The 20,888-nt window shown below is 57.4% G+C and overlaps 1 protein-coding gene across 7 annotated transcripts in view; it reads left to right on the top strand.

Moving 5' to 3' along the window:
* RAPGEF1 (Rap guanine nucleotide exchange factor 1) overlaps window positions 1-20,888 on the top strand; it is a 135,900-nt gene that overhangs the window by 94,956 nt on the left and 20,056 nt on the right. For 3 of the 7 annotated variants that reach the window (XM_052649657.1, XM_052649654.1, XM_052649658.1), the window contains 4 exons: window positions 627-1,127; window positions 4,640-4,842; window positions 6,870-7,028; window positions 19,371-19,640. In XM_052649657.1, coding sequence (XP_052505617.1) covers window positions 627-1,127; window positions 4,640-4,842; window positions 6,870-7,028; window positions 19,371-19,640 — 1,133 coding nt within the window. The remainder of the gene's footprint in view (window positions 1-626; window positions 1,128-4,639; window positions 4,843-6,869; window positions 7,029-19,370; window positions 19,641-20,888) is intronic. The other 4 variants (XM_052649656.1, XM_052649655.1, XM_052649659.1 and 1 more) reach the window with 3 other exon arrangements.

The raw sequence follows: 20,888 nt of genomic DNA, 5'->3' as shown, positions 1-20,888 counted from the left end.
TTATCTTAGGAACACCGTCAGAGGTTTACGGGAGGATTTCCGTGTAGAGACATTAATCTCAGCATCATGAAGAGCCTTGGTAGCCTGGGAACACCCTGACCACTCAGTGTAGGGAATCAGCAGACTCATGACACACCCCCTTGGAGAAATAGTATGCAGCTGTGCTAGAAACCAGTCTGAGTTAGCGACCAGTGGACCAAGCCAAGACTGCTTATATGGTGTTTTCTCAGAGTTCAAAAAAAAGTATCCGGGGGGAAAAACTTTGCAGGTAATACATCTAGTGGTCAGCAGAGATGATAGTTAGGTTATGGGGCTGTGGGTGATTTTTGCTTTAGGCATAGTGTTTTTGGCCATTTTCTACAGTGGCCATGCATGTTTTTCTCTTTTAGGTAAAACTTTTAAAAACCTGGGAAAGTGTGAAGAATAGGCTACGTACCAGTCATACTCCCATCCGGTTTTACTTTTATAAGCAGTGGAAAAGTGTATCCTATAAAGTAAAGCGGGAGTCTTTGTGGATGAGACGGGGATGTGTCCCCTGAGCAGGACAGGTCAGGGAAGAGGAGGGGGTCTTTCCTTTCTGTGGGGGCCGGGGCTCACGGTGTGCTTCCCCTGTTGTGTGGATGCAGATCATTACGATCCTGACTACGAGTTCCTTCAGCAAGACCTCTCCAACGCAGACCAGATACCTCAGCAAGTGGCCTGTAACCTCAGCCCGCTGCCAGAGTCCCTGGGGGAGTCTGGGTCTCCATTTCTTGGCCATCCTCTCCAGTTGCCTCTGGGCAGCTGTCCCCAGCCAGATGGGTCCTCAGCCCCCGGGCAGCAGACAGACGTGCCGCCAGCCCTGCCCGAGAAGAAGCGCAGGAGTGCGGCCTCCCAGACCTTGGACAGCTCTGGCTGCCGGGCGTCCTACGAGCGACACCCCTCGCAGTACGACAACATCTCCGAGGACGAGCTGCAGAACCCAGCCTCCATCCAGTCCATCCCCTTCACGCCCTTTGCTGCTATTCTTCCCTTTCAGCAAGGAGGTTCCTCAGCCTCTGTCGACTTCGTGGGTGATTTCACTGTTTCTGAATCAACGGGTGACCCAGAAAAACCGCCGCCTCTCCCCGAGAAGAAAAACAAACACAGTAAGCTTTTGTTAAGCTGTTGTGGGGTCATACCTTTTGTGCCCTAAAGTGGTGTTACGTTTATTGAAACGGTAATTCAGAGTCAAACCAATGGCCTCATCGTTTCTGAAAAGCAGACCCACACGTACAGGGGCGCCTCCGGGAGCCTTGTGTTGTCAGTCCTGGGGGTTGTTCTTAAAGCCTGGTGAGCTGACCTCTCCTCATGGTCTCAGCAGAACCTCAGGCCTGGTCTCCACAGAGTGTTTGGCCTCTCGTATGGTAGTCAGCTGACCTGGCCTGAACATGTGGTGACCGAGAAAAATGGACCGCAGCCTCAGGGCAGCGTCACGGCAAAGCAGGGCAGACACCATCCCAGGGCCTTTCTGAGGCTCCTGGCAGTACACAGGAGTCGTTAGAGAGAAGCCCCTGGTCCCACTCTGTCTTCTGCTCACAGACCCTGAAGTATCACGGGATGACTCGAGTCTAGGGTTGCTGCTTGGACCAGAGGCCCTGATACCTGATGTGATCAGGGCCTGGGGGTAGAGCCGAACTTAGGGGGCTTTGTATTCTGAGTGTTTCCTAAGTGTGAGTTGGCCATCCAGTTCCCAAGATGCGTTGTGTGGAATTTGCTTTTCTGCTCGCTCCCTGACTGCTGCACGTGGCCTGGCTCTCTGCCCACCCTGTCCCCATGTCACCTGCAGGGTTCTGCCTTGTTTTCCATGGGCAGACTGGCTGCCACAATCTCTCTGTGTGCGGCCTCGTCAGCCCACCACCCAGGATGCCCTGGCCTTGGTGGGAGCGTCCGGCAGGAGACTGCTGTGACCTGGACGTGGAGCCCACGCTCCAACCCTAGACGAGCGTATGTGCTTGGCCCATGCCCAGAAGGGTGCCCGCCTAGTGACCGCCCTGGATGCCCCCAGCTCGGGTAGTGGCCTCAGTGTGAAGGGAAAGGTAGCTCCGCGGGGCTGAGGGTGTCATTCCTGTCTGTCATGGAAGTTCCCTCACAGGAAGCCAGGGCATGGAGGAAGCTGCAGACAGAGGTGCCAGGGGCGTTTCCTTCTGCGCCCCTCCAGCTAGCCTGAAAGTCTGACTGGTTTAGCTCTCCAGTTAAGGCAACTTTCTGGTCATTTGAAAGCACTAAGACTGTCCTGCAAACTTGTCTTTGCCTCGGTCTTAATGTTGGAACCCAGGGTGCTTGTGGCGCCGAGCTGTGACCAAGGGGGATGCTCCCGCTCCAGACTGGCACGGCTGTGTCCGCCGCGCCCCCGCCCCTGGGCTCCTCAGCTTCCGAGCCGGCCTCCTTTCCTCTCTGGCCCCGTCACCCCTTCGCTCCCTCCTGGGGCATGCACGGTCACACTGAGTAGGCCAGTACTTACTCCTGACGAAAGCACCTTACCCACTGAGCACACGTGTGTACAGAGGCCGCTGACACCCCAGAGCTCCCACCACCCTCTGGAGGAGAGGAGTGCGGGGGCCGGGTCCACACCAGTAGATTGGTGTTAGCAAGAGGGCTTCTACTCCGGGCCACCCCTCCCTGCTTCGTAAGGCCCCCAAGTTCAGTCAGCTCCAGCAGTCACTTCGTCAGAACCCTCTAGGGTCTTCAGGAAGGTCTGGCTCTGAAGATGGGGCTGGTCCCTCACCGCCGGAAATGAGAAGTAAAGTCTATTCTGATGCCCCCACGTGAGGTGAGGGAGTACACTCCACATGGACGTCCCCGCACGAGATTGAGGGAGTGTGGTCCACATGGACGCACCGCTTGAGAAGAGGGAATGCGGGCCACACGGATGCCCCGCTTGAGGAGAGGGATGCGGTCCATACGGATGCCCCACGTGAGGAGAGGGAGTGCGGGCCACACGGACGCCCCACATGAGGAGACGGAGTGCGGGCCACACGGACGCCCCATGTCAGACTGAGGGAGTGTGGTCCACACGGACGCCCCGCGTCAGACTGAGGGAGTGTGGTCCACACGGACGCCCCACGTGAGGAGATGGAGTGCTGGCCACACGGACGCCCCGCGTGAGACAGAGGGAGTGTGGGCCACACGGATGTCCCACGTGAGGAGAGGGCTCCGGCGGTGGCACCACGTGGGTCCAGCAGGAAGGAGCCAGCGGCTCTGCTGTGAGGCTGCGCGGTGAGTGCAGGGCCAGGCCTCGCTGCCTGAGGGGCTTCTAGAGAGGAGAGGGTCTGTCCGCCCCGCCTGAGCACTTCTGCCTTAGGGTCCATCCCTCTTCCAGAGGAGCTTCCCGACAGCCTCTGTTGGGAGGAAGAGCAGCGTTCGGTGGCCGGAGCGTCTTGCCTACCCTCAGGGCCTCCTCAAGACCCATGGGGGCTGCAGCCCGCTTCAGCGCGACAGGGTGGGTGCCGGGCCATGGCTTCTATTCGCTCGCTGGTTCTGTGAAGCAGTGTGCGAGGCTCCGGTGATAGAGCAGCCGCCGGGAGGCACAGGGTCCCTGTCCTCGGGCAGCAGCTTCCGCCCTCAAGCGAGAAGCAGTCCCCACCCCCATGGAGTCTTTCACCTGAACAGCCTTAGCACCCCCCAAACTGTCTTCTCTCGGCTTCTCGAGACAGGCTTCTCAAGACAGGCAGCTCCTGGGGTGGGGCCCTCCCGTGCTTCAGGCCCCTTCCTTGCCCAGTTAACACAGCCCCGCCCGTGCAGGCCCCCACTGTCCGCGGAGCACTGCCCTGCAGACCCTGGTCCCCGCCCAGGGCTCTGCCCCTCCTGGAAGACTCTTCCGCCCATCCTCACCATGTTCTGGAGAAGCCCCCTCGCCTTCCTATTTCGCCGTTCTCTGTGGGACACCCCCACCTCGGCCTGTTTTCTGTCTCTCTGGGGAGGGGGTCAGCCCCCACGTGTGAAAGAGCCATTGCTGGCCCCTGCGGAGTGCCAGCACCTCGGTCAGCTCCTGGCACGTCGCAGATGCTCAGTGACGATCAGATGAATGTGAGAAACCCAGCTAGCTCATGAGGAGCCATGAGAAGGGCCCAGAAGGGACGGAGCGCGGGGCTGAGAGGGGCTCCTGGGGCAGGGACACGGGTGAGGGGCCTCGGTGAACGCCAGTTCATCGGGGCCTGAGTTGCTCAGGCGGGAGCGTCGGGCTCTCAGGGCTGCAGCAAGAGCAGCCGCAACAGACGTGCGGAAAGTCCCAGGGACGGTTCAGGAGCTGAGAGCCGGAGGCATGGGCAGGGGGCCCAGCAGCCTGCACTCCAGCCACAGCCCTGCCCTCGACAGGCTGGAAAACCCCGAGGGCTTCTCGGCCAGGAGTGGGTGCGCCCCTGCACTTCTCTAAACACAGGCTGTTTCCTAGCGTGATTCCAGGTTCACGGGACGGAGGGGAAAGGAAGGGAGTTCCCGCAGAGCCTGCCCCCCGCCCCACCCCCATGCCACCCTCTCCTCTAGAGGCCTCGTGACATGCGGGCAGCACCCAGGTCCGCATGGCGGTCACGCAGACTGCCCCGGGCCCTCTCCTGGGCCGCTGCAGGGCGGGCTGCAGTCTGTGCGCCGCCTGCCCAGCCCGGTCCCTCTGTGCCCGCAGTGCTGGCCTACATGCAGCTGCTCGAGGACTACTCGGAGCCACAGCCCTCCATGTTCTACCAGACGCCACAGAAGGAGCACGTGTACCAGCAGAAGAACAAACTGCTTATGGAGGTGTACGGCTTCAACGACTCCTTCAGCGCCGGCGACGCCCCGCACGAGCTCGCCCCGCCCCCCGCCCTGCCCCCAAAGCAGCGGCAGCTGGTAAGTGGGGGCCCCCCCACGAGTGGCCTGGGCCGCTGGGCCCGCTCTCCTGCTCACATCTCTTCCTGCAGGACTGGCTGCTCCTCCAGAGCAGGCCCCTGCAGCTGGCACTGGCTTGTACTCAGAATGTTTGCTTTCTCTGTAGACACTTTTTTTTTCTCTCTCTCTCTTTTGTGGCTGCACTATAGACTTCCCCGAAAGGAGGGAGTCAATCAGAGCACAGGGCAGGGTCTGTGCGGGGCCATCTGTGGCCTCGATTTACATAGTGGGCCTCACTGCCCAACCACTTGCACCCCCCAGCCGGGGCTGGCCCAGTGAGGACCAGCTCTGTATAAGCAGGGTGGCTGACACAGAGCCGCTTTGTGTTTTAGGCCGGCACACCCTTCCTCCTTTAAAACCTGTCCTGCGTAGGACTCCATGTAGGCAGCACAGAGGGGCCGTCAGGCTGTGGGCAGGCTGGAGAGATGCTGGGACCAGCGGGGGTCACTCGGGTGCACCTCTCAACCCTCTTCTCCCCGCCACCAGCCTCCTAACCACAGGGGCTGTGGTCAGGCTCTAGAAGCGAAGCGCCCCATCCAGCCAAGCTCTCGAGGAAGGGTGCCCCTGGGAGGGCAGTCCATCAGAGCTGCACCTGCTCTTGCCCTCGTGTTGGCTGGTCCGCTCATCTCAACCAGAGAGGGCCGCTTCATCCCCTGCGAGGGGACGCTGCCCTGGCTGATCTGGGAGGTAGATGGCCAGGCGGTGAAGGTCCTGAGGTCACTCCTGGAAGCTGCCTGGGCCTCAGCAGTCCTGCAACTGGGCCTTGAGCCCATGCCCGGTCCCAGAGTCCCTGAGCCTGCCCCCGCACAGGGGGCTCTGGGGCACGGGCAACCTGTCTTGTGGAAGGCAGGCCAGGCTCAGGCTGGGGTCTGGGTTCCAGTCCTGCACTAACCAGCTGTGTCTCCCCAGCTGTGCTCAGGTCTCAGCTCTTCACCTCCCCTGCTCTCCCCACAGACAGCTGGATATGCCCGAACGTGAGTCTCTGTTGTTCACCGCAGACACATAGATGCCTGCCTCAGGGACCCCTGACCTAATATGTTTAGTTAAACAGCTGGGCCAGTTTCATTGAGATCTGGTTTTCTCAGTCCCTCCTGCTGGGTGCACAGGTGCCCGTTGCCATGCCCTGGGTGTCCTCTGTGTCCCGTGGTGCCCACAGGAGCTGAGCCCTGGGGAGAGAACCCTGAGGGACGCGCTTGAATCCCAGCCCTGTGAGAGTCACATCACCTCACCTCGAGGCAGGGTGGCGGTCCAAGGGGCTCTCTAGGGAGAGGCTGCCAGGGAGCCCTGGAGGGTGGGCAAACATCCTATGAACATCCCCTCCCCTTGGCCCCTGTCACCCCCACTTTAAAGTGAGGCTGAGAGAGCTGGAGAGACGGGCTCAAAGCCCACAGCAGAAGCGGAAGCCCAGACACGTGAGACACCCCGTGTGTGACTGCTGGGCGCCCCTTCTTCAGTGCCAGTGCAAGAAGTGTGACCCTGTTTTCCAGACAGAAGTGAGCATGACAGGTACACCTGTGGGCCCACGTGCCCTGAGGGCGGCCTGGTTCTAGGTGCTTCACGTGCACACAGCCATCTGCCGGAAACCTGAGGTGCAGAGAGTGTCATGTGACGCCTGATGCCAAGCTGGCCCCACATGGCAAGGCCAAGCTTAGGGCCCAGGCCGCCTGGCTCCTGCTCCACACCCTGAAGCACGGTCGCTCCCACAGAGGAGTGCTGGGGCCCTCAGGAAGCGGAGGAGCTGGGGTGCACATACAGGTCCACGTGGCTCTTTCCCTCTTACCGCCGCTTCTTCACAGGAGGGAAGAGGGCATCCGCTCCCCAGCTCGCCTTCGACGGTCGTCCTAGACCCCTAGCTGGGCCCGGAAGCCATCCCTCTGCAGAAGGCGCCGGCCGGGCAGGGGGCAGCCCGCCCCCTCCATGTGCGCGTGCCTGACCGCTCTCTGCTTCTCTCCCGCCCACCCCGTCTCCGCCCTCGCTCCTCTGTCCAGCAGGCCTCCTGTGCAGCTCCTCCCTTCTCCTCTGTCTCCTACTGTGTCCAGCAAACTAAAGTGGCCTTCACCCCCGAGGACGGCAGTGCCGCTCCGGGCATCAGTGTGTCCGTCTCTAACTCCTTTCTCAGCCGGCACGGCAGCTTACCTGTGCCCTCGGTGAGTCGCTCCCTGCACTCGCTACCGGGAACCCGGAGAGCAGGACCTTTCCCTCGTGGCCGATGCCTCCCGACATGCATGCTGCTGCCTGTCGCTGGCTCTAGCCCTCCACAGACCCCAGACAGGAAGGGTGGCCCGAAGGTCGGTGTGAGTGGCTGGGGCGGGTTGGGGTGGGACTCTTAGCGGCCACGCTCAGAGCATCATCACTCAGACGTAAACTGGCAGAGATGTTTTGGCCTTTTTATTCTGTTCTCCCACTGGGCATTGGGTCAGCCCTGTAGTGTTCTGTGTTTAAAAAGGAATATTCCTCACATAGAAAGCAGAGCAGCCTGTATCCAGTATGATGGAGCTGAAGTTAAGAGAGCTGCATCAGTTAGCTTTCACTACCTCTTGCTAATGTAACAAATCACCCCAAAACCTGTGGCCTAAAGAGCAGTAACCATTTGTCCTTGCCGGAAAGTGAAAGTTGCTCAGTCATGTCCGACTCTTTGTGACCCCATGGACTATACAGTCCGTGGAATTATCCAGGCCAGAGTACTGGGATGGGTAGCCTTTCCCTTCTCCAGGGGATCTTCCCAACCCAGGGATCAAACCCTGGTCTCCCGCACTGCAGGCAGATTCTTTACCAGCTGAGCCACCAGGGAAGCCTTGCCTAGGACACAGCTTAGCAGCACAGTTGTGCTGATCGGGACAGGCCTGGCTGCCAAGGGCTGGACTCGCCCACATCCCTGGCACCCCAGCAGGGGATGGTCTGGCAGTGACCCTCCTGACCTGTCCGCCGCATCAGGCCAGCCTGGGCTTGTTCACAGGGCAGTCGGCTGGGCTCCAGGAATACAGATGGAAACCTGCAGGCATCATAAGGCCTCAGTGTAGGGCTGGCATGCGTCCTCTGGGCCAGGCCCCAGGCAGTGCAGCCTGGGAAGGAGAGTGGACTCGACCTCCACTGGGCGGGCCCTTCCGCAGGCCACCCTGTGGAGGTGGGGCGGCAGGAGGAGGGCTGGCGTGCTATCTGCAGACACACGGCACTGACGCCTCAGAGGCCGTGCAGGTCTGCTGTCTTCCTCTGGGATCTGCATCTGTTCAAGAACCTGACCGCCCCCACCTCCTGCTGATTCTGTCTGGTGACACCCTGGGTGTCAGGGCTCAGGAAAGGACTCTCCAAGGGAGCTCGGTGGACCCGTCCCGAGGTGACTCACATCCTCCCAGGCCTCAAGTTCAGTCCTCTGGGGTAGCACTTTTCCTTGCCTCCTCTTCTGTGAATGGGAGGATTAAGTAAAATCACAAGAAACTGCTGGGCACGTAGTAAGCTTGGAACGTCTGTCGTTACTGCTCTTGTCTTAGAGTTCTGGGTTCTAGCCTTGGCTTGTTCTGAACCTGTGCATGAGTGCCTGGGCAGATGTCTTCACTTGCTTGGACTGCCTTTGCCCTCTTGAATGACCAGGTTGACCTGGTGATGTCAGAGCCCTCTCCAAGCTTGGGTTCCCAGTGTGGTCTTGTCTGTTCTCCATATTTGGAGCTACCCAGTGCCCAAGTGAAGCTGGTCCTCCCCATTGAGGGGACCTCGGGATGCAGTCTTCCCTTCAGCTCCCAGACCTCGCCGGGCAAGGCAGGACCACTCCCCACCCTCCCTGGCGCTGGTGCACAGACGCCCTCTGTTTCCTCAGCAGCCACCTCTGGCAGCTCTTTTCACAAATCTTGCAAAACTTGGCCTTGAGACAATCCTAGGTCTTGACATTTTTTTTCCCCTCCCCTCTACAAACAGAAAGTAAGTGTGAGTTTTCCTAAGAATGTCTACAACATCCCTTTTGAATAGTTTGGGGAGAAGACTGAATGGACTGGACTGTATACTATAGAATTAGAGAGAATTCGAGGGCATTTTAATTTAAGCTGGGGTATGAGTGTGTCACAGTTTTCCCCTCAGCACACAGAGGAGTCTTACAACATCCTGCATCTCAGCACCAGCTCCACAAAGGAGCCTGAGAGGAGTGAGCTAAGAAGGGTGCTTTATTTCACTTGAAGCAAAGCCCCTCCAGGCCTCCAGGAATGTTAGTAATGGCCTAGATATATGGAATACTTGACATCTGAAATGCAGAAACCCCAGAGAAATGATTTAGCAGTAATACCAGTACGTTTTTCATGTATATTCTCTGCTTACATTTGGAGATGAGCCCCAGACAGAGGGCTTTGATGTGCTCTTGGAGCAGTGCTTCATTGCCAAATGTCTTTGTTCCTTCATCCCTGGACTTGGGTCATCAGTCCAGCATGGAATTCCCAAGAGCTGCCTCATAGGAAAATAGCAGGTGCCAGATCTGAAGTTCTTTGCCCAGGGGACTGTAGAGCAGTGAACCTGCGCTGATCAGCTTAACATGAAGGAGGTGCTGCAGAGGCATGCCTAGTCACTTTTCCAGGATCCCGCGGAAGATGTGATTTGGTGAGAGCAGAGCCGCTCCCGGTGTGGGCCAGGCAGCCAGGAGGATCCAGCGCAAGCAGGACGGCCCGTTGTCCTTGAGAAGCCCGTGCTAGGGAGTAGGCAGAGCGGGCCAAGTGGAAAGGGGACTCCGGCTCGGGCAGGGCGTGGGCAGCAGGGTGAGGGTCCAGACGTCTGGGGAAGGCTGTGGGCAGTGGGGGCAGGACGGTGTCAGGAGGGGGCACCGGAGTTGTGGTCTGAAGGCCAGTTAAGGTTCAGGGAGATGAAGGTCAGTGAGCGACCTGCCTGAAGATGGGGAGTAGAAGCTTGTCTCAAGTATAAACTCTCAGGACTGAGGCCCAGGGAGAGCGGCTGCAGGGGGTGACAACAGCCCACCGTTCGCGCATCCTGCCCTGCGGTCGAAACCTGCTGCTTCCTCCTGGGTGCTGCCCTCTGGGCTTGGGCCCAGCCTTGACCGCTCTTTCCCGCTTGTCCCCAGACGTGTTCCTGCTCGCATTCCTGGGAGGTGCCCACCCTCCTCTTCACAGTCTTTGTCTGGGTCTGCTTAGGCCCCAGTCCACAGACCCCCTTTCCTTCCTGGCATGCACTGTGATTCTAGGAGACTTGGACAGCTGCTCAGACGTGTGGTGTCTAGGACATTAAGACCAATTGGGTAGAAGAAGGTGTTCAGGGAAATGATGAGCTACTATGAGGCCAGAACGATGTGGAGAGCTAGGTGCAGCCACCCCCGGGCATGGGCAGCTGGCCCCCTCGTGCCTGTTCCAATTCCACCAGGCCTTGTAGTATGCCTGCCCCTTGACGGCACGGGTGAGTGTTTGAGTGATGGGCCCACTGAGGTACACCTCTCAGATGTGGCGCCGGCGTCCTCCTCCCACCCCTGGATTCTCCTCCGTCACTTGTACCCCTGGCCATCTGCCTTGTCCTTGGTGCGGCCTTGCCTGTGCTAACTGCCCGACTCCCACCTCCCCCCAAACTCCTGTCCCTCCAGCCCCAGTCCTTCCCCCGCCACCCTGGATTCCCACTGCTGTTCCCACTGTGGCCCTTCTTGGGCTTGCATTTTCTCTATTCTGAACCCTAGTGGTGAGAAATCTTGGAAGCTCTGAGTTGGGTCCATATTCACTTTACCCTTGACCAACCTATTATTGGGAACCTGTTAATAACCATTAGGGTTTCCAGTCCTCTGGACATTACAACACTGATGTTACAAAAGCCACCTCCCTCTAGGCCTATTCTTTCTTGGCTCACCAATATTAACTGTCACCAAGAGATAAAGCTGGATGCTAGGACTCTGTTGAAATATTTTCTTTACTATCTTGGCTTCCAAAATGATTCTGGAGAATCAAAACTTCTAGAAGACCCAAAAGAGGAACTTCAGAAATACCCATAATGACTGTCCTCTGTTTTTAAAAAGTCTCTCGGGTAAGAAAGTCGTGTGTGTCCTGTTGAGGACTTCAGTTTAAATGGGGACGGTGGGTGGAGCTGCTGGCTGTGACCCTCTGAGAGCCGGGCCGGGCTTCCACGCTGCAGCACACGGGCCCTCCTAGGACCTGCCCGGGGGTGGCTCACCCTGTCTGCCCCCTCCTCAGTCTCCAGTCACCAGCCATCACCGAGACAAAGGCATCTGACAGGTGGAAAGGCCAAGCAGGGAAGGAGAGGGAGGCAGGAAGGAAGATTGTGGACCGCAGCAGGTGTGCCCTCCTGCTGGTTAAGTAGCCCCCCCGCCTCCCTGACTCTCTCCCCTGCGTCTTCCTGACATCGTCTTTTCCTCACTGGCTTCCCGCCTGCTCAGAGCAAACTTACTCTGAGGGAAGAGGGAGGGTCCATGGGCAGTACCAAGGGCCCAGGGCAGGCAGGTTCATCTCTGAGCTGACCTCTCTTCGGCTCTTTGTTCTGTCGCCTGCCCGACCTCCCAGGGTTTGCTAGAGAGCGGCCCCCAGCACCATCAGCAGCGAGGAAAGCAGGGCTGTTTTGCCAGCCACACAGGAGTCTTTGCAGGCCCCTCTGAGTCTGGCCTGAGATCTTCGCAGGCTCTTCCGGTCTGCTGGGTCCTTGAAATGCGATGTGGCTCCTCCAGAATGTTCCTCCTGTGCCTTTCTGCCCTTCCTCAACAACCAGGTGCCCATGTGGCCAGCGCATCCCTGAAGTGTGACCTCCAAGTTCACTGCCGATCCGAGCCCAGACACGGCCTTGTGAGAAGGAGGCATGGGCGGGCCAGCACTCCTGTGGGATCCTAATCCCCTCAGGTAGAGGTAGAAGCCTGGCTGTGTGTCAGGCCCCCACCCTGAGCCCAGGGTGAGCCTGCCTCGCCTGTGGTGGACACCCAAGGGCCAAGGACCGGGGCTTAGGGATCTTGTCCTGGGGGCTCGCCAAAGCAGCTGCTCTGCCCCCGCTGTTTCTGTCCCTCCTAAAGACTCCCTGACTCTTGTTGGTGCTCATATCATTGTGGACAGCTCTCGCAGACTAGCTTCAGACAGGAACTTCCCTGCCTCCCCTCGCTGATGACGACGCTGACCTAATGTAGTCTGTGACAGTCTTACTGGTCAGGGACCACAAGGCCCCCAGGCCCTTAGGAAGGTCCTGTGTGCGCTGATGGCTGCCTTTACTCTTGAGATTTCAGGCTGCTTGTCAGCTTGCCAGGGGCTCTTCTTCCTGTTCTGTGATGGAACGTTCACCCACGTTCTAGAGACAGAGACACCAGACTAGAGAAGCTGGACCACTAGCTAAGAGTGTTAAGTTAGAGCTGAGGTTAGAATCAGACCCCCATCATGAAAAGTACAGTGTCAGGTTGACGTCTATGAATTGTTCAATGGCCAGTTAGCGTTGAGACCCGAGAAGGCTCAGGAGAAAGAAAAGCCTGTGCGCGGGCTGGACGTCGAGAGACACGCTTTCTTCGTCCTGACAGTGTTCTGACGCAGGACAGAGTGTAGCCGCAGGCTCTCCGTAGGGCGCTAAGGGTAGGTGTGAGTGAGAGCCCCTGTCGTGCTGGGTAAAGCCACACTGAGTGAGAAATAGTGGAGTTGTGTTTCTAGAACTGAATTCAGATCACTGTGGAATCTGTACTAAATCTTCCTATGAAGAGTTGACGTTATCGAGGTCAATGTTTGTTTCTTTAGTGCAGAGAAGCATTTCTTAAAATGAAGTCATTTCCTTATGTACTTTTGACAGCACTGGGTCTCTGTGGCTGTGCAGGCTTCTCTCTGATTGCAGTGAGCGGGGTCCCCTCTGGCACTCGCGCTTCTCACTGCACTGGCCCCTCTCGTCGCACTGGCTCTAGGACGCACGGGCTTCAGCAGCCGTGCCGCGTGGGCTCCCTGGTTGTGGTCCCCGGGCTCTAGAGCTCGGGCTTAGTTGCTCTGCAGCGTGTGGGGTCTTCCTGGAGCAGGGATAGAGCCTGTGTCTTCTGCACTGGCAGGCAGATTCTTTCTCACTGAGCCACCAGGGAAGCCCTGAGGTTAATATTTAAGGAATATACAGAACCTCCAAAGATGTATTGGAGGTTCTCACAAAAATATAATTAGCCATGAAACCATTGGCCAAAAATGTAGTGTTTTTCAAGGAAGATCTTGTGATTCAAATGCAGGAGTATGAAGCACGAGAGGAAACGTAGTAGGGTTCTGCTTTCACCTGCCCTAAGATTCTCCCGAGCGGACATTTTTGTTCTTCTGTATCCTTTGTTGTAGAATTACAAATTAGAATTTTAAATGAATTTAAAAAGAGAGAAGGCCTTTTTTGGACACATGGGACGTCGATGCCGCCTTCCTTGGGTGAGCTGAGTGCTGGCTCCTTGTTCCCACGATGGGACCCACAGCAGTGTCTCTCCTCGCCTTGAGCACAGGAGCTCTCAGCATCGGCCTCTGACCCTGCCACTTGGCTTCAGAAACTCTGCTTCTGACATTATCTAACATGTAGTAGTTATAAACGAACACAGGCACCTCAAAGAAGGAAGTTTCCTCCGGGCCTAAGACGGCTTTTGTAAACACGTAGTTGACTGGGCTCAGGAAGGAGATAGGAGACAGGCAGTCTTGTGGCCAGTTTGCCCCACGGAGTGAGAAGAACCGTTATCAAGAGTCCTTCCTGGTGATCTCAGAATGGTCATGTCCCATCTGAGAACCAAATAAGATGTGGTTGTTTCCAGGAGATCCCTCCCCAGGAGATCGAGGCTGTGTGTTTTGCATCGGCTCAAAGCTTTACTTCCTTCCAAGAGAAATAACTGAGGCCCATATTGTGTGGACACTCGCAGGCCCTGTTTGAAGGACGCTTCCGCTGAGCCCCCAGCTCACTATAGGAGAAGAAAGCCCAAACCACCCTCAAATTACAGCTCTTTTGAATATGTTTTCTCCCAAATGATGGATAAAACTTTAAGCCCCCAAACAAGCTGTCCAAGAGTGTATCTGTTTTCGCCAAGTAGTGTTCAAACCCCTGAAGTCACAAGCCTCGCTGGAGCCAAGAGTGTACAGTAATGACGGATCTCTGGCGGCTTCTTCACCCCTGAACACTTGGGGCCACGGTCAGTCCACTCACTCAGACGAGTGCATTTCCCGTGATTGGCAGGGCTGGGCGCTCTCCAGAGCGTGGGGCCTGCGTCACCATGGAGTCACTGTGATGATTGGCAGGGCTGGGCGCTCTCCAGAGCTTGGGGCCTGCCCGAGCCACCGTGGAGTAGCCATAACGGTCAAGGTCCTCTGGCCTGCAGCTCCAGCCCTCGGCTGTTGGCACGCTGACCGCCTCCTCTGGGCCCCGGCCCTCTGATAATCACAGGGATTAGATGGAATGTCTGTCATGTTGAGGAATCAGAGGTTTTCTTACGAAGATCTATTTTCCTGCTTTCTTGCCAGCAGTGCAGGGCCTGTCCCTAGTCATCTTTCATGCCAGGATATAATGGAAAGGAAGTGGCACTGAAAACTGAGGCCTGGCCAGCTGCAGGAAGCTCTGCTGCCTAGCACGTGACTGGCCACCCATCAAGGCAGTCTCCCTCCTCCTGCACACCCAGGAGACTCAGTGGTTCTTTCAGGTGTGTACTTCAAAGAGTGGGTTGGTGGCTCCTGTGTCTCTCACGAGGGTAGATCTTTGCTCTACGTGTCTGACGTGTATGTCAGGCCTTTGCCTCTTGCAGGCTGGTCATCGCTTGGGTGGCCTCTGAGCGGAGCGAGCAGACCAGACCCTGCAGAGCTGCAGGATCGCAAGCTTAGGGCCTGTCGCGTGCCCAGAGTGCTCCCTGAGTGTGAGGGGGCTGACCCAGCACCATCTCTGTCGAGCTGAGCCCAGCTGTGGCTTACTAGGTCCACGGCTGCCCTTCCGGCCTGTCTCTGCATCTTCATAAGGAGGATTGTAACTTGGTGCAGAGTAAATGAGGTGATTCACATAAAACCTTCAGCACCTCATCTGCCCAGCAGGACACCTTCAGTGAGAATAGCTGCCATCCCCACCATCATGAGATGGCTCTTGCTGGCACTTTGACTGTGAGATCAGGGCTGACGTGGGGGGCCAGGTGCCCCTCCTCCTCCCCAGAAGTCACTCGAGCACATATAGATCTTCCGCAGAAACATGCCGCCTCCCAACAGGCAGCCCGTCCCATTATAGACTCTTGGGCCCAGACAGTCTTACTCCAGCTATAAATAAAAATTCCTGCCGCGGAGCGCAGCAGTGAAGCCCGGCACCAGCCAGATCCTAAAATAGATTCCAGGCTGTGGTGAAGGCGTGTGTTCTGTTCCATGCCCAGCCCTGCGTTCTGCCTGCCCTTGTGAAATAAATGTGTTCTTAAAGGGCCTGGAAACACTGCTCGGGGGAGGCGATGGATACTGGATTTGTTGACTGCGGTACAAGCATGAGCTTGCAGGGCCAGGGAGGGACCGGCCTGGTGGTGATTAGAGAGCAGCCCTGTGTCTCCCCCGCGCCCCCTACCACCACTGCTGCCCCCTGAAGGTGATGTTCAGGCCTGGCTGCTGTCCCAGCAGGACCGCATAGCTAGAATACCAGAGCTGAGCCCAGGCAGCCTGGTTGTTGCTGAGGGAAGGAGGGCAGGGCAGCCAGCCACTCTGTCCCAGAGACGCGCACCCTCCTTCCCTTCTCCCTAGTGGCTGCCCCTCTCCTCTGCCATCCTCACCCTCAGTGGCCTCCTCTGCAGACCCGTACCTGCACAGCCCAGGCAGTTTGTCCACGACCCCCCGCGCCCGCCGTCAAGACACTGCTGAGTCAGGCGACATTCTGGGCACCTTGGTTAATAACAGCGTTAGGATCCATTCCTAAGCATTCCCTCATTCAGTAAGTATGTACTGAGTTAATTAAACTCCTTGGTTCTGTTTCTCAAGGCGCTCCTGAGGGTATTTTGGAGGGCAGGAGAGGAGAGCTGACGCTGATTGCTTGTCACCCAGCCAAACTTACAGGGCGTCTCAGTAAACGCACATAGAGCCCCTGGGAGGGAAGAACTGCTGTTTCCATCCCTGCTTTAGAGAGGAGGAGACTGAGGCTTCAGAACTCACACCCCCTGCCCGAGGTCACACTGTATGACTTGTGCACGTGCCCTCAGCAGTTGTCTCAGCTCCCAGAAAAGGCACCTGCTGTGTGTGTGTGTTAGTTCTAAAAGGTCTTGTAGGTCTTCACAGAACTGTTCAACTTCAGCTTCTTCAGCGTTACTGGTTGGGGCATAGACTTGGATTACCGTGATATTGAATGGTTTGCTTGGAGATGAACAGAGATCATTCTGTCGTTTTTGAGGTTGCATCCACGTACTGCATTTCGGACTCTTTTGTTGACCATGATGGCTACTCCATTTCTTCTGAGGGATTCCTGCCCGCGGTAGTAGATATAATGGTCATCTGAGTTAAATTCACCCATGCCAGTCCATTTTAGTTCGCTGATTCCTAGAATGTCGACGTTCACTCTTGCTATCTCTTGTTTGACCACTTCCAATTTGCCTTGATTCATGGACCTGACATTCCAGGTTCCTATGCAATATTGCTCTTTACAGCATCGGACCTTGCTTCTATCACCAGTCATATCCACAGCTGGGTATTGTTTTTGCTTTGGCTCCATCCCTTCATTCTTTCTAGAGTTATTTCTCCACTGGTCTCCAGTAGCATATTGGGCACCTACTGACCTGGGGAGTTCCTCTTTCAGAATCCTATCATTTTGCCTTTTCATATTGTTCATGGGAAGAATACTGAAGGCAAGAATACTGAAGTGGCTTGCCATTCCCTTCTCCAGTGGACCACATTCTGTCAGACTTCTCCACCGTGACCCACCCATCTTGGGTTGCCCCATGGGCATGGCTTAGTTTCACTGAGTTAGACAAGGCTATGGTCCTAGTGTGATTAGATTGACTAGTTTTCTGTGAGTATGGTTTCAGTGTGTCTGCCCTCTGATGCCCTCTTGCAACACCTACCATCTTACTTGGGTTTCCCTTACCTTGGGCGTGGGGTATCTCTTCATGGCTACTCCAGCAAAGCGCAGCCGCTGCTCCTTACCTTGGATGAACTCCGGGAGTTGGTGATGGACAAGAGGCCTGGCGTGCTGCGATTCATGGGGTTGCAAAGAGTCGGACACGACTGAGCGACTGAACTGAAATGTGTGTGTGTGTGCGCGCACGCACGTGTGTAAATTAGGGCTTGGTTACTGCAGGGCCCACTCCAGTGCTCTATGCGTTTTCATGCTTCAGGGATGGAGGGGTGTCAGTGAGCACACATCAGGACCCCAGAGCCAGGATTTGGCCTGGTTCGTTCTGGCTGCTGTAACAGATTACTGCAGCCTGGGTGGCTTATAACAGCAAGTGTGTTTCTCACAGCTCCAGAGGCCAGCATGGTTGGGCGAGGCCCTCTCCCTGGTCACGGACTTTTCTTCGTCCTCACATGGCAGAGGGTAGAGCCTCTTTTCTGTAGCACAGACCCTAGCATCTGGGGGGGTGAGGATTTCAACATACAGATTTGGGGGGGCACCGACGTTCTGACCATAGCAGCGCTGAAGGTGAGTTGTGAGCGAGGCAGTCGTGGCCAAGGGAGAGGCGCCTGTGTGCGGGAGTGAGTGTCCGGCAGGCCTGGGGGCTGGACTCCTGCGGGAGTCTGCAGCCACTGCCTCAGCGCGGCCGGCGCAGGGGTCCCTCAGATGGTCTCCCGGGACCAGCCGGGCCGTCGCCTCCCTCGGCTGATGCACTTCACTCGCAGTCTCCTCCGGGCACCTTCTCGGCCAGTGAGAGCGCCTCCCTGTGGCTGTGGGGGGGGGCACACTCCAGAGGTGAAACAGCCCCCAAAGCCAGACGCGCCACCCCCAGCAAGGGCCTGGCTTGGACTGCTGCTCGAGAGGTCAGATGGAAGGCGGCGGCTACTGGCCCTGAGTAGGGTGCCCCATGGACGCTCAGGCCCCACGGCCCCAGGGGGAGGACAGCTGAGCCAGGGCTCCGCCGCCACGGGCTTCTCCCCAAAGAAGGCACGTGGACAGATGGGACCAACAGGAACCCAGGCTTCACTGTCGTGCTGTGCTTCTTCACTTGTTCCCCTGTGTGTCTGGGTTGGCCTTGAGCTTCTGAGTTAGATGGGAGTAAGATGTGTGGGGACAGTCAGCTTCTAGACAGGTGCCCTGGGTCGGATATAAACCAACAGCCATGAGGCTCATGGCCTCACCAAGGAGAGGGGGAGCTTTGAACTCTGATCCACAGCCTGAGGAGGCTGGTGGGGGGCAAAGGGGAGTATGCCTGTTCCTTGTGTGACAGCAGCTCTCCCCTCAGGTTGAAGTGTAGCTTTAGAGAAATGCTAAAGGGATGAGTGGCTTTAGCCTCTCGTTAGTTTAAGTCTTCATTTCCTCTTGCTTCATGGATTTCAAAAATCCTGTGCCGGGTATTCCCTGGCAGTCCAGTGGTCAGGACTCCTTGCTTCCACTGCCAGGGGTCCAGGTTTAACCCCTGATCAGGGAACTAAGATCCCACACGCCTCACAAAAAAAAATCCTATGCCAAAATGTAGAGAGGACAGCTGAGCGAGCGGTGTGCCTGTTTTTGGGGGCAGGCTTTTGTCAAGTTCCAGCCCCTCGTGGTGGGAAGTGAGCCTGGCGGGGGCTCCAAACTCAGCCCCTGCTACACATTCATCCCCGTTTCTCCAGAACGGTGGGCAGGCCTGGCCACCCCAGGGGACTGTTAACTGGTGGTCTCCAACTCTCCTTCTATAGCGCAGCCCGGGCCCGAGTCTGCGCTCACAGGCTCTGGTCTCTGCCCAGCCTGACCTCAGACTTTTCTTTCATGATGGGACCCTCGGAGAGTGGAGCCTTGCGGTCCTAAGGGGGCATCAGAGGCATTGCACTTCGTCTGTTAAAGAAAGAAAAAAGATGGGCAGAAAGGGAAACTCAGAAATTTTTAGTGTTTTGGGAGCACGATTCTTTCAACCATGTTTAAGGCTTATCACTTCCCTTCCAAAAGGATTTGAAGTGACTACAATATTGAAAAGGCTTGCAGTATTTGACTTTCAAGAACTAAAATCAGAGAGATTCATCAAAAAGAAAGTCAAAATGAGTAAATGTGACCAGGTATCTGCACACGCTCGGTTGAGTCATGAGGTTCCTGGAAGGACAGTCTGTGTAGACGGGCCTGCATAGGTTCAATTTTCTGACAAACAGAGGATGGGACCCCCCCCCCCCCCACAGTGTGGGGTAGGGGCTTGCTCTCCTTGGAGGGGCACCGCGTCCCGCCCTGTAGACACTGAGGACGGCTCTAGGTGGTCTTCAGGCTCTTCTCAAGGGGCTGCTGAGCCAGGGTGGGGGGGGACCTCCAACCAGAGGGCCACAGGGGTGGTTTGGCCTGAGTGGTGTCCTCGTTCGAAAGACCGTGATCGGCCCGTCACGGCTCAGCCGAGTTAATCTAACGACTTTTTCTCTTGTCTGTTTTCTTCTTCCCTCCTCTCATGTTCGTGTCTGTGTTCCACTCTGACTCTGTAGTACAAGTCCGTGTTTAGGTCCTACTCGCAGGATTTCGTGCCTCACAGCCAAGCTTCCGTCCAGCCTTTCCTTCCGTCTACCTCCTCTTCCTCTCCACACTTCCCACCTGTCCACCAGTCTCAGAGCTCTGACTTAGCCGTGCCGCCCGTGGCCAGTCTGCCTCCCAGCACCCTGGACGGGCCTCTCTCATCTCAGGAGAGCAGCTTTCACGGGAACACTGTCTGCCTTCCTTCCGAAACCTCTTTCACTGACTCGCCCCAGACGCCTTCGGTGAGAACTCAACACACACACCTCCACGCGGGGCTGCACGTCCCGAGAAAGCCTCCGCCCACCCTCGCTGTCGAGGCCGTTGCTGGCGTGGGCCCCGTCACAGTGTGGCTGGGCTGAGGGGTGCACAGGTTCCCCTGGTGAGATGGTAGCCCATCAGCTTCCAGAACAGAAATGAAACCTTCCGTGTGGATTCCCAGCAAACTAGGATCTGATGTTCCACGGATGGGTCAGTGGCTACTTAGAGACAATCTGTTGTCCTAATCGTGAGGTGTAAATCCTGCTGGTCTTCCGTGCGGTTGTGGGGATTCTAGAGAAGGGCACAGAGGCCTCTGACGGCCCAGGGGCAATTGTGTGTAGAGTTGTGTGGCACTGGGGGTGGGGGCCTGCTTGCCGTGCGGCCAGGCGGCCCGCAGTGCCTCCTCCGGGCTCAGGACAAGGCTGCTGTGCCTGGGGATAGGGGGACGGGGCAGGACAAGTGCAGGCGCCTGCAGCCGGCCCTCCAGCGTGGGGATGTTCTCCTTCCCTCTGTGACTGCCCCCCGTCCTCCCTGATTGCCTCCCACCCCCTGTGATTGCCCCCGTCCTCCGTGATTGCCCCCCGCCCCCCGTGATTGCCTCCCATCCTCCGTGACTACCCCCCATCCTCTGTGACTGCTCCCCCTCCCCTGTCCCCCACCCTCCGTGATTGCCCCCGCCCTCCATGATTGCCCCCATCTCCTATCCCCCACCCTCCATGATTGCCTCCCATCCCCCACCCTCCGTGATTGCCCACCCTCCATGATTGCCCCCCCACCCTCCGTGATTGCCCCTGTCCTCCGTGACTGCCCCCCATGCCCCACCCTCTGTGACTGCCCCCATCCCACGTCCTTCTGCCCTCCGTGACTGCCCCTTGCCCCCGTCCCCCATGCCCCACCCTCTGTAATTGCCCCCATCCCCTATCCCCCACCCTCCATGATTGCCTCCCATTCCCCATTCCCCGCCGTCCGTGATTGCCCCCACCCTCCATGATTGCACCCCCATCCCCTGTGATTGACCCCCATCCCCTATCCCCCACCCTCCGTGATTGCCCCCTGTCCCCCATGACTGCCCCCCGTCCCACATCCTCCTGCCCTCCGTGACTGCCCCCTGTGCCATGCTGCAGCCCCTGCTGTCCCTGCTATAGCAGAGCACGGAGGAGTATGCCTCTTCCAGGGCACTTTGAGGGCCAGAGTGCCCGTGACGTCTTTGGAGAAGCTCCAGAGGGAAACCT

Source organism: Budorcas taxicolor, chromosome 11, assembly GCF_023091745.1.
Source record: "Budorcas taxicolor isolate Tak-1 chromosome 11, Takin1.1, whole genome shotgun sequence".
In the NCBI taxonomy this organism is placed as follows: Eukaryota; Metazoa; Chordata; class Mammalia; order Artiodactyla; family Bovidae; genus Budorcas; species Budorcas taxicolor.
Note: the sequence above shows the minus strand (reverse complement) of the source record. Positions and strands in the feature narration are given on the sequence as shown.